This window comes from Cheilinus undulatus, linkage group 8, assembly GCF_018320785.1.
Source record: "Cheilinus undulatus linkage group 8, ASM1832078v1, whole genome shotgun sequence".
NCBI classification, from domain to species: domain Eukaryota; kingdom Metazoa; phylum Chordata; class Actinopteri; order Labriformes; family Labridae; genus Cheilinus; species Cheilinus undulatus.
Window position 1 is genome coordinate 21,958,757 of NC_054872.1, and position 12,192 is coordinate 21,970,948.

The 12,192-nt window shown below is 39.4% G+C and overlaps 1 protein-coding gene across 4 annotated transcripts in view; it reads right to left on the bottom strand.

The window, feature by feature from the left end:
* Positions 1–12,192, bottom strand: part of LOC121513342 (protein MTSS 1-like) — a 66,163-nt gene that overhangs the window by 4,462 nt on the left and 49,509 nt on the right. For 2 of the 4 annotated variants that reach the window (XM_041793032.1, XM_041793031.1), the window contains 6 exons: positions 9,350–9,507; positions 8,319–8,426; positions 8,059–8,156; positions 3,890–4,019; positions 1,959–2,204; positions 430–639 (listed from right to left, as the gene is read on the bottom strand). In XM_041793032.1, the coding sequence (XP_041648966.1) occupies positions 430–639; positions 1,959–2,204; positions 3,890–4,019; positions 8,059–8,156; positions 8,319–8,426; positions 9,350–9,507 (950 nt within the window). Of the gene's footprint in view, positions 1–429; positions 640–1,958; positions 2,205–3,889; positions 4,155–8,058; positions 8,157–8,318; positions 8,427–9,349; positions 9,508–12,192 lie in introns of all 4 variants that reach the window. The other 2 variants (XM_041793030.1, XM_041793029.1) reach the window with 1 other exon arrangement.

The window sequence follows — 12,192 nt, forward strand, 5'->3', positions numbered from 1 at the left end:
AGTTTGTTGTGGCAGTTTGCCATGAGTCACAGAAAACCACTTTCAAGCACTAAGTTGAAAGTAGAGACAAAAAACTGGGCCAAATATCTACAGTCACAATGAGCTCCTCTTCATCTAACTTAAAACCCACAACAAGTATGAGTAAGATGCATCAATAACCATGGGAAAGGTTTCAAAGGTTGGTGGGGTTTTCCCGCTGAAGAGTCTCGATTCACTTCTGGTCTAAGTCAACCAAAAAGCAATTAAGAAGAACAAAAATAAAAATGAATATATGTAATACCTAAATGAGTTGTTTAACGAAAAAACAAAACAAAACAACAGGAAAATGAATGCTGCTGAACAAAGGCAGACTTTATTACATTATAAAAGAGTAATAATTTTAATTCTGTACTTCTTTTTTTATAGTTTTTAACAGCTGTTTTCACTAACCTTGAGAGGTGCAGCCATGCTGGTCTTCTCCTCCACTGGTGCAGATGATGGTGCTGGTGCTGAGGCTGGAGCTGTGGTCGAAGCCGACCCAGGAATGCTACCATTACTCACACTACCATTACTGTCTACAACAGCTGGGCTGTCTTTGTCTTTCTTCCTCCTAAGTGTGTTAACCATTGGCTGATCATAGGGGCCTGGTTTAGCCCAGTCCTGCAAGAAAAAAAAATCATCAGAGCAGAAATTTCACACAAAGTTGCCTCTTGTCCATTTTAGCTTTCATTTATTTTATTCAAACTTGATATACTGTATATACCCTCCGTCACGTAAAATTCCTTGATTATTTAAACCCATTTGTCTACAACTGGTATCTGTTACATCCCGTTAGTTTTTCTGGCAAATCACCCAACGAAAGTAATAAAAAAGCCAAAGGGAACAACTGTCTGATATCATGGTTGCATGATGGTTCAGATATTATTCCAAAACAGTTTTATTTTTAGGTATCTCATCATACCCACAATTCCTCCAACATGTAGAGGTCTCAGAGCTAAGATATTTCTGTAATTTAGAAGTAATAAAATAGCAAAAGTGGTTTTTCCAACCAAACTCACACCAGTGCAGAGAACAAGAAGTAGTGAGGACAGCTTCACACATAAATTTCTCCATTTTTAACTTATCTTTTCATTTAATTCTTATTTTAAAAGGGTTTGCTGTAATTCCTCAACGTTTTGTGATCCCTTAGTGAAATTTGGAAATAATCACCTTACTAATACCTTTATATGCCGTAAAAATTAACTGCATTATACCATTAAGTGTCTTATTTTCTTCATGTTTCCAATTTCTTTCAAGAGATATGGTCTAAACAGTAAAAATCTAAAACAGTCAGACTTTTCAGGGTTGTACTTTTCTCTTAGAGTTTGAAGGTTCTGTGATGAATTCTTTTCCATTATTTTACAGTAAGTAGCTTTCACTTCTCAAGTTTAAAATAGGAAAGGTGATTATTTAAAATAAAAAATACTTAACAAATGTATTAGACCACCCTAACACTAACCAAAGTAAGGTTTAAAGGTTAAAGGTTTAAATGATATTTTTAATGCTAAAATATAATTATTATTGTTATCCATGAATTTTCAAAGTTACAAAAAAACTGAAAAAATAGTAAAGCACATTATTATTTCTTGATTAATATGTCAAATTCTAATTATTTACTTGCATTCCTGAACAGAAAAATTAGTTTTAGTGGTTGAATGTTATGCTTGATTCATTTCTCACTTTTCAGAGAAGCCCAGTGAGCTGGCTCAAATTTGGGTGAATTCAGTTTGAAATTCCTCATTCCTGATCAAAATGGTAAAATGTGGAGAGCTCACTGAAAATGAAAGAGTCCAGATTAAAGCACTTCATGATGCTGGATGGTCTCTGAGACAAATATGACAGATGGTCTAATAAATTTGTTAAGCACTGTATATATGAAAGCCAAACAAACAACAGGGATGGGAATAAGGTGATCACTGAGGTCGTGGTGATGAACAAACCTTCCAGCTAGGGACCCGTGATGAAGGTATCATGGGGGTGCCCATCGTGTAGTAGTTAGGGTAGTCAGGCAATAAGGCTGAGGCGGGACGAGACCATGAGCGGGTGGGGCAGGAAGTGGAGGTGGAAGATGAAGAGGAAGGAGGGAAGAAAGGGAAGGCGGTGCCTGACCCTGAGCCCAAACTCCCCCCATTGCTATGATGGTAAGGGGAGCTTGCTGGACTGTAGTGTTCAAAACCATTGGACAGCTAGATAGGTGCAGGAGAATAAAATAAAACAACAAAAACACAAAGGGGTAAATCATCGAAAAGATACAATGGAAAATAAAAACATGACCACACCACTGAGGAGAAATAATCAAACAGAACACAAAAAACAAGGATCCATACTGATGAAACAAAGAAAAAAGTAAAAAAATGATCTAAATTAAGGAAGTGCTGTGCAAGTCTGTGAGTTGGAGGTGATGAATGTAAGTCAAAGCAATGTACAGCCAAGTTTGAGGTTTAGTAAATGGAACTTGTGTTGTTTTTAGCAGTGGACCAGTCCAGATATTTATGTGAAAAAAGGTTAAGTGTGCTTCACCTTGTCAGTAGCGTGGTGAGGTGCGTCAGCAGCAGCGACAGTGGGAGAAAAGAGGAAAGCAGAGGGAGGGGGACAGAAATTGAGACAGACAGACATGTGCAAAGGGGCAGAAATGCAAAGACAGACATGTCAGCAGGTAGAAAGAGAGAAGCAGGGAGAAGCAGTTTGTTAGAGAGCAGCTGCAACTTTTCCACAGTTCTCAGCAGTTAGTGAGGAGTACAGCCAAGTGACCATAAAGACTGCAGAGAAGGTGCACTGGGAGTCATACCAGCATTAATTGCTTGGCTATCAGCCGTGTTGGAGTGTAGTAAAAAGACAGCACAGGAAAATTTCTCTTGCTGTAGGATGGAACTATTAGCAATTAATACCCCACAATTCAGACTTAATACACACCTGCAGAGAAACACTTTTATAGCACTTCAAAATGAGATCAGAGATTTGGGTTAGCCACAGAGTGTCACCCAATATTGCAGTGAGTAGAAGCTTTAACCCTCCCTTATCTGTCCAGGTTTAGGGGTGAGCTTTAATAAGTCCTGTTCAGCCATGAAGCTCCTTTAATTATCAACTACCGTAGCTGCACCAAGCATGAGGCAATGAGCGGGATAGTTCCTGAGACCTTACAGTAAATGGGTCATGTATGAACGTGCCAAACCACCATCACTGCATCATAAAAAGTTGGAGTCTAACTCCACCACTGTGTTCTGGACAGGGGAGCTCTGGTTGCTGGCGCCCTACAAAACGTCATCTAATGCAGCCAGCCGCTCTCATGCTTGATCTCAAACCACAAAACCCCACACAGACAATCCCCTTGACTATTACAACGATAATGATCTAAAAGTCTGTGTCAGATGGTGCGATAAAAGTGACACAATGAGACCTGCTGATAGAGACATGCCCTTAGTGAATGGAAAACATGTTGCTGATGCTGTAATATATCATTTTACTGCAATACATTTAATGATAATACATCACACAGCAGGATCAGGCCCCTGCAAGTTTAACCAAACCGCAGTCTGTCACAGTGGCTGACTCTTTAACAGCAGGATGGGGCTGACCTGTTTTGCCCTGGGCTAGAATGGAGGCAGACTAATTTCCTGTGCATTTATGTTATAATAATAGTAGTGAAATGACTTCACCATGATCACATACACTCTCTGCTGCCAGCTGACTGCCTCTTATAGTGGCTGAAGGGATGTGTGAGAAAAGAGTTTGTGGATTGCTGATTTGGTGTTTTCTCTCTGTTTCTGAACACAATGAACTATAAATCATATCACACGTACAGTTTTACAGTCTTGTTCTTACTATAAGCTAAAATTATGGTTAAACGCAGTCAGCAGAGGGGTTTTCTTACCTTTGTTTCACCTGGCATAGGTGATGATGATTTAGACGATGTGTATTGGTCCTGCGATGAAGAAATGAAGCCCGAGTCATGGGAGGAAATGCTCGAGAGTCGAGCTGGGGTCTGCTGGGGTAACGTGGAGCTGCGGTAACGATGGCGGGGGTGATGGTGGTGGAAGAGGTGGTGTGAGGAAGAGGAGGAAGAAGAGGAGGAAGGAGAATGAGAGTGGGAGCCACTGGATCCCCTGGAGTCACTACTGTTAACGCTGTTCAGACTACTGTGAAGGGGAGGAAGGGGTAAGGGATGAGGGGGGAGGACCAGAGGAAGGAGAAGTTTGGCAGTGACAAGCGGGGGTGAAAAAGAATCAAAAAGCACCCAAAGACATGGATTGAAGGAGGAAGGTTGGATAAGATCGAGATAACAGAAGTAACAAGAAGGGAATGGATTGGGGGGGGGGGGGGTGTGTGGAGGAGACAGGGTGGAAAAACGATTAACACGGCACACCAAAATGCAGCAGGCAGTGACTGAGGCCGAGCCGGTCAAAACAACAAAACAAACCAACAAGAGGCATGACACCATAATGACAATAATAACAGACTAGAAATCACAAGATTTCATGCCTTTGACAGAGCTGCTTGAGAGTTTCCACACGGATTACTCTTAGAAACCAACTTAGCATAAACTAATTACTGTGGCGCAATCATTGAGGTTTAATTAGAGTGTAAATAAAAACTTGAAAGCAATACTTGCACATCGGAAGAGATTATTAGAGGGTTGTTGCAAACTCAAATGTCTCAAACTTAACAGAAACTGCAAGCCAAAACTATCCAGCTACAGCTGGAGGTTTTGTTTTTCAAGCCAAGGTTTTTCAAGTTGGTAATTTAAAAGCATCAAAATTTTAGAAGCAGCTTTCTTGCCCTGATTGAGGGATTTCATGAAAGTCTTGATTCTTTGAAAGTGAAATAAGTAAGAATGCACAACATTAGATTTTTGCTGATATCAGATATGTCAATATTTGCAGATTTATCTTAGCTGATACTTATATTGATACTAGTATTTAAATAAACCTAGAACAAAAAGTAAGGAACCATGTGTTTGGTAGATTATTTCTCTGCTGTAACAATGCTTCTTGGAAATACATATTATACTGCTCGAAAGACTGGTTAATTCTGTCTCAAATGATGTCACACTTGTAAGGAACATGAATTTGTGGGATGAGCAGCAGAGCTGAGTATGTGGGTTGCGGCCATGAAAATTTACCATAACTTATCTGCAATGCCAAACAGTTTATTCTGCCAAAAACCCAAACCACATATGTCGATGTTTTTAGCATCAGACTTAACCTGCTGATTTGACCATAAACAGACAAGATGAAGTCTGTTTACTGCAAAGGCTGCCTTGTACTCTCACAGACTTAAAGGGAGGTTTCCAACCTTAAAGAGGACATTCAGTGGCTTTCAGAGGAGCTCGAAAAGAACACCCTACTGTCCAGCTGTATCGACATGGCAGCTTCAGAGTCGAAGAGGATGCTGGAAATTCATTGGGAAATCTCTGACACGTTGCTCTGGGGTTCTATGCGCCCTCGTCCATCCTCCTGCTCAACTCCTAATCCTCGGGAGTCCCGGAGGTGGCGGTCAAAAGGTGATCTTTCACAACTGACGCTGCCTCTCCTACACCAGTAGCTGCTCTTGCTTCCCACCTCTACACTCCCTGTGGTCTCCTCTTCACCTGCTGCTGTATCCTTAGCAGCAGGTCATATACATGACTAATTTCCAGCCCATATCCAACCTCCCCTTTCTGTCTAAAATTCTGGACCGGGTCATCGCCACACACAGCTCTTCTAAGAGTCACCAATGACCTCCTCCTCTCATCAGACTCTGGCCACATCAACATCCTCACCCCCCATTGCGCTCCAATCTGGAACATTCACTTAACATCACCGGTACCGCGCTATCCTGGATCAGATCATACCTCACGGACAGACAACAATTCTTCACATCAACAACTGCTCCCCTGACACAAGGCGTCCCCTAAGGTTCGGTGTTTCGTCCCCTCCTATTCATAATCTCCCTGCTCCCTCTTGGTCCAATCATTCGCCACCATGGACTTCACTTTCACTATTATGCCAATGACATCCGGCTTTACATCTCAACCACCTCCATCACCACAGACACACACTCCACATTAACCAACTGCCTTTCTGATATAAAAACCTGGATGAACAACAATTTCCTTTCACTAAATTACAATAAATCTGAACTTACGTTAATTGGCCCCAAATCCCTCACCAAATCCATCCATAACTTCAGCCTCCAAATTGACACTTTCCCCCTATCCCCCGCCCCTCACACCTGCAATCTTGGTATAATTTTCAACAGTCACCTCTCCATTGATCAGCACATCACCCAGCTCACAAAAACCGCCTTCTTTCACCTAAAAAACATAGCCCACATCCATCCACTACTCTCCTTCCCTGCAGCTGAAACTCTCATCCACACTTTCATCACACCCTGAATTACTACTGCAATAGCATCCTTTATGGCACATCCTCAACAGTCCTCAATAAACTTCAATACATACAGAACTCCGCAGCACGTCTCCTAACCCACACCCGCTCCCATGATCACATCACCCCTGTCCTCCAAAACCTCCACTGGCTCCCTGTCTCCTACCGCATCCAATTCAAAATCCTCCTCCTCACCCATAAAGCCCTAAACCAACAGCTGCTTGGCTGTGATGTAGTCATTTTCTGTCTTTTTCTTTCTTTTGCAAAATGTATTTTTTATTATTGTTGTACAGTTACTTTGAGTTCTTTGAAAAGCGCTTTATAAATAAAATGTATTATTATTATCATTATTATTGTTTGGAAAATTGGATGATTGAGGTCTGAAGAAGCAAGACATATTGACATTTTAACACTTTGTTGATCTAACAAACAGGAGCCTTAGCAGAAATTGTTTAGCACGTTTTTCATAGGCGCAACCTACATACTCAGCTCTGCTGCTCAGCCCACAAATGCATGTTCCTTACCCATGCTGCACCATTTATAAAGGAAATGAATAGACTTTCCAAGGGAAAGAGATTTATTGCCACAAAGCATTGTTACAGCAAAGAAATACTTTACCCAACAAAAATTTCCTTGCTTTTTGTGCTAAGTTGATATGTTTTAGACCTTAAACCTCAGTCCTTAAAAAATATTCATATATACTGCCGATATTTACAAATGAGATAGGCCAGTATTAATAGTCAATATATCAGTTGTAAATATCAGTAAAAAATTTCCTATCTGTCGATACCAATAACAAACTTTTACCAATATCATGCCAGTTATATTGTGCATCCCTCATAATAAGCAAAGGAAAAAAATCTTGTTAAGCAATAAAACAATAAAAATGATTTTCAAAGTGTTTTCACAGACAGAAATGCATGTAAGCTTTGATTAAACCCTATCCCCAAAAGTAATGTTTCCAACCTTTTATATTAGAAAAGCAAAGCAGCAATAAACCCCAGCAAAAATTATTCCTTTAAACCAGAAAAGTGAAAAAAAAAAAAAAAAAACTTACTGGGAGACACCAAAAAGCAGAGAGCAGAGAATGTGAGGCACAAAGTCTGAAAAGCTACATCTTATCAAATCTTTGATAGCTATCTTTTTTTAAATTAATTTTGCTAAACACACATTTCAAGAAAAAAAAAAAAAACATGATCTATTCCTCTGACAATTAATAAATCGATTTAAGTGTGTCTCAATAAAATGGATTAATGACTACCAGAGGATTTGAAGCACATTTAAAAGACACCGATATAAAAAAAGTTGCTAACTACTTCAGCCAAAATTGACCACTGGGTGGCAGACACAGATTGGGCACCACTGGAGTTTTTCTCTATGTACTTGTTGCCCATCCATTACATGAATGCAAGGTGTCTCGAAAGAAAATTCCCAGCCTTTAAGAGGGTTTTAGATTCCTGTAGATCCTGTGTGCATGTATTACATGCTATGATGCAACCTTTACCTTGACTATATACACTTTAACTGTATGTCTTCATTTTTTAGCTCTCGGAAATGGCTTAACAAGTGTAGCAATTTAATTTTCCATTTGATATAATTGATATCAAGGTAAACACAGAGTCTCTCTTTCAATTCTTTGTGGCTGTGACTCTTGTGATTAGCTATGGCAATGTACCTGCACATGCTGGACTTCCTAGACATGGTGGTGCTGGGAGATGAAGGTGGTGTTTGATAAGACCAACCATAGTCTGAGCCCTTTAGGTCCATGATCACCTAAGAGGAAGGAAAATATTAGTCTACGTATTAGTTGTACCTGTGAAGATGAAAGACAGTAAACCATGCTATTTATGTTCAATGCAAGAATGTAACCTGAGGGCAGTTGTTTAAGTTTAAGTTAATTGTTCACAGGCTGTCATCTCTGATATTTTTTCTCACCTGTTCACTAGCAGGGGGAAGCTTGTGAGGGTCAGAAGTCAAGGCTTTGAGGTCATCAGAGATGGCCTGGAGGTGTGTGACCTCTCCTAACATAGAAATCTCCTCATCCTTGAAGACAAAACAGGAGACAAAGAAGTATGTTTCAAGAGCTTATACAACAGGGAAAAAGTCATCTTCAAACAAACAATCTTTGTAATAATGGCCTTTAAAAAGTTAAGAAATTTGTTGTCTCATGATATAAAGCCCAAATTCAGAGCCTATCTACAGATATTGTGTATCATCGTCTCATAGACATCTCTGCGTTTGTAAATGGTCACTAGTCAAGTGTAGTGAGTAGTTAGTGGTCAGTCATTCTCGGCCCATAATATCCATTGGAGAAGCACCTGTTCATCTTTGTCTTGTGAGTCTCAGTTTAACAGTTTTAACTATTAGATAATAGTTGGACCTGGGCTTCACTGTGGGTCCCTTCAGTGTTGTGAGCCCAGAAAAGAAAACCAAATTGTGTGCAATTTACTTGAAATCAACAGGAACTGAATGCCAAATTGACAACATAATAATGAAGACTGGTTATAGCATAAATGCAGTGAGGTCTGTCATCAAAAGGAGAAAAACAACTCTTAAAATGTTTGTTGAATGGAGATTGGCTTAATCATTTCTGGTGTTTCAAAGTAGTGACAGAAGATGTTAAGTGTCAGAGTTGAAGGTGTTAGCTTCGCTTCTGTGCAGACATGTGCTACTACAGATATACAGGTAATTGTAAAAACATAGATGATGGAAGATGGTGTCATTTGTGTGGCTTGCGTTCCTGCATACATCAAAGCCTGATGATATGTAATTGGCCACTACAGTTTGGATTACAAATGTTCTACAAGCAAAAAAGAACGCTTCCTAAACAGAAAATCCAGAACCCCAGATTAAATATAAATTATACAATGAATGAAAGGAAATGCATCTTCCAAGTCTGCTAAACAAAATACAAAAATTAGAATTTTTAAGGCTCTAATCTGTCTCTTTTCTTTGGATTTACTTACCACTACAGGCTGCAGCATGGCTACAAAACAACAGAATCTCTGCCTGTCCTCTATAAGAGCCTTCCTCAGGGCCTGTTTCTCTGTCTCTTCCAGCAGGATGTATTTATCACTGACATCCTGCATGGCGCTGTCAAGCTGGGGTTGGATATCACCTCGACCTAGGGGCAAGAAGAAACAAAAGACAAGAAAGAAAGATAAAAAAAAAAAAATCTGATATATTGAGAATTCTCAAGTCACAAGGAAGCACATGACTGATATTTTTACTAGGAAATAGGAATGCACCGATACCACTTTTTTTCCAGACTGAAGACGAGCATAAAGCTTATATTGGGGTTCTCACAATACTGAGTACAAATATGAGTACTTAATAATACCATGACTGTTCTTACAATTATTTTCAAGTGTTTTTATTTTCATCTGATGATCATCATCCCCCCTTTTGACAACATAGCAGTGCATAAGTTTCATTGTCCTCTACTTTAGTCATCTTCCATTCTGTTAAAAATATTACCAAACCGCAGTCATGGCTCCAACAATAAATCCAGATTATAGACAAGTAATGACTACATTTAACAAGAGGCTAACATGCTTTCAAATGACACCGAGTCCAATATCTGCAATGTTATAAATACAAGTACTTAGGCCTGGTATTGGCAATGGTGCATCCCTAATTTTTACTTCTACAAAATATCTGAAAAATAAAGTAACTAAGAATTAGCCTTCCCCTACATTATAATATTACAAAAGTACAAAGTTATTCTTCTTTGAAATGAATGATTATTCACAGAAAATAAAGAAGACTCAGTGTTACTGCAACTCAGAAGGCTATCTTCTCACTGCAGTTGTAGTTATCTTCAGTACTAGCATTTGAATGTCCCAACTATGTTTTGACTATCAAGTCAGCATGAAGGGCCACTCATGTCATGGAAGTGTTTCCTACTAATTGTTTAGACTAGAGTCTAAGTTAATCTGTCACTTGTTGTCAAAACCTTTGATTTATTGTGCCAAGAAAGTCAAAAGTAAACCCTTGTGTGGTTTGAATTTCAAAAATGACAAGTGTCCAAGGCCATCAGGTCCTTGCTTTCTCTTTACACAAGCTAGAATATGCAGGACAATGTCAAAGTTAACCTCTTATTCAGCACTTTTTCCCCTGTGCGTGTATGGCTGTGCAGCTGCATCTGTGTGTGAGATTGAGAGGATACCCTGAAGCCTGCTCAAGCCCTTTTGAGTTTTCTATGGAGGCAGGAAGGCTGGAGACTGCCCAAGTGGACTTATAGTGGGCCTCAAAAGCTTAATCTAACCCACTCAAACTGCTCTTGCACACAAACGTGCACACGTACACACTCTTGACTTTGGCACACCAAGGTCAAACCCACAGTGAGTAGCTTTGTGGTCTGTGTCTGCCTGCGCTTATGTCAGTGCAAAGATAACAAACTGGCATCTTCCACTGACATTTCCTGTGAGGCCTTATGCAAATCAGTAGCAGGGACACACTGATAGACTTACGCTGGAATATTATCTTCACTTCAAATTCAAAACATAATGATCAGAGTTCTTTTCTCTCTGATAAGACAGCACAGTCTATGGATAGTAAATCCTGTGGGTAGCTCCTTCCTCTGCTTTATCTTTTCATTGGTTGACTAGACCACAATTAGAGGGACAATAAACAATGGCTGCTTTGAATGGAAAAGTATGTAATGACAACTGCTGCTGTTGTTAGCATCGCTTTAGAAGACCTAAATGTGAGCTGACTAAATTTTTAATCAATACAATTCAGTTCAAATATCGAAATGATGACATTTTCAAAGTATCTGCAAGTTATGTGAATGAAGTCCTATTGTGACAACTTACTGAAATGAGTACAAGAACATATGAAAGTTTCCATATATAAGGAATCCATTAACCAAGCTTGGTTTGGTGTCTGTAACAGAGAGAAGAATTTGAGCTATGTGTATGTTTCCAACTATATTACACTATAGAGACCATAATGATTAGTTAATGGGCTGAAGACTGGAAAGTCTAAATTGCAGTATTTTCAGTCTCGTATAGATCACAAGGGGCCTTTTTGAGCAAACCAGTCTTCATTTACATTGTACAAGGTTTAGAGGAGAGCTGATTGAATGACTGAGCCTGATATGGCTGGACAAGCCTCACTCATCAGTCTGATTTCCACTGCAGGACCAATTCCAGCATTATTTGTTTCCCTTCAGGCAGGATAAGTCATTTTCAAGGTTTTTACCATGGAAATCGTAAGAACAGCTGACATTTCAAATAATCATGTATTGGAAACAGCTGCTCCATTAGCATTTAATTTACCATATCTCAGACCATGTTCTTTATTGTTTAATATAATTTAATTTGGGCTCTGTTGTAATGCTCACTAAGATGACATTAACCAAAATTTACTTGTCATATCACATGCTTTCCTTCACTGTGTTTTATGTTGAGTTAAAAAATAGCATGCTCTAATCCTTCGTTGGCCCCTCTGTAGAAAAGTAGCTTTTCCAATTCCAAAAGCCAGAGATGCTGTGGTGTTTCTTTGGCATGCTGTAAAATGAGGGTTTCTGCATTCTGACCACAGTGGTTTTGGATAGACGGTACAGTAAGTCGAAATACTTTGTCTGAGAAAAGCAAAATATTTTCTTTGTAGCTGTTTTGGTAGTGCTCGTGAGAATCTTGACTATGGAGTTTAATACTGTCAGAATAAGCTTCATGTTACATCTACATATGCAGTACTTTTAAAGTGGTACCATCAACAACTTTTTCATTGGCACAGTTCATCATAAGACGTTTGATTTTTCCATTAATTCTAAGCAACCTTTTTTCCTTAAGGCTGGCTGAAA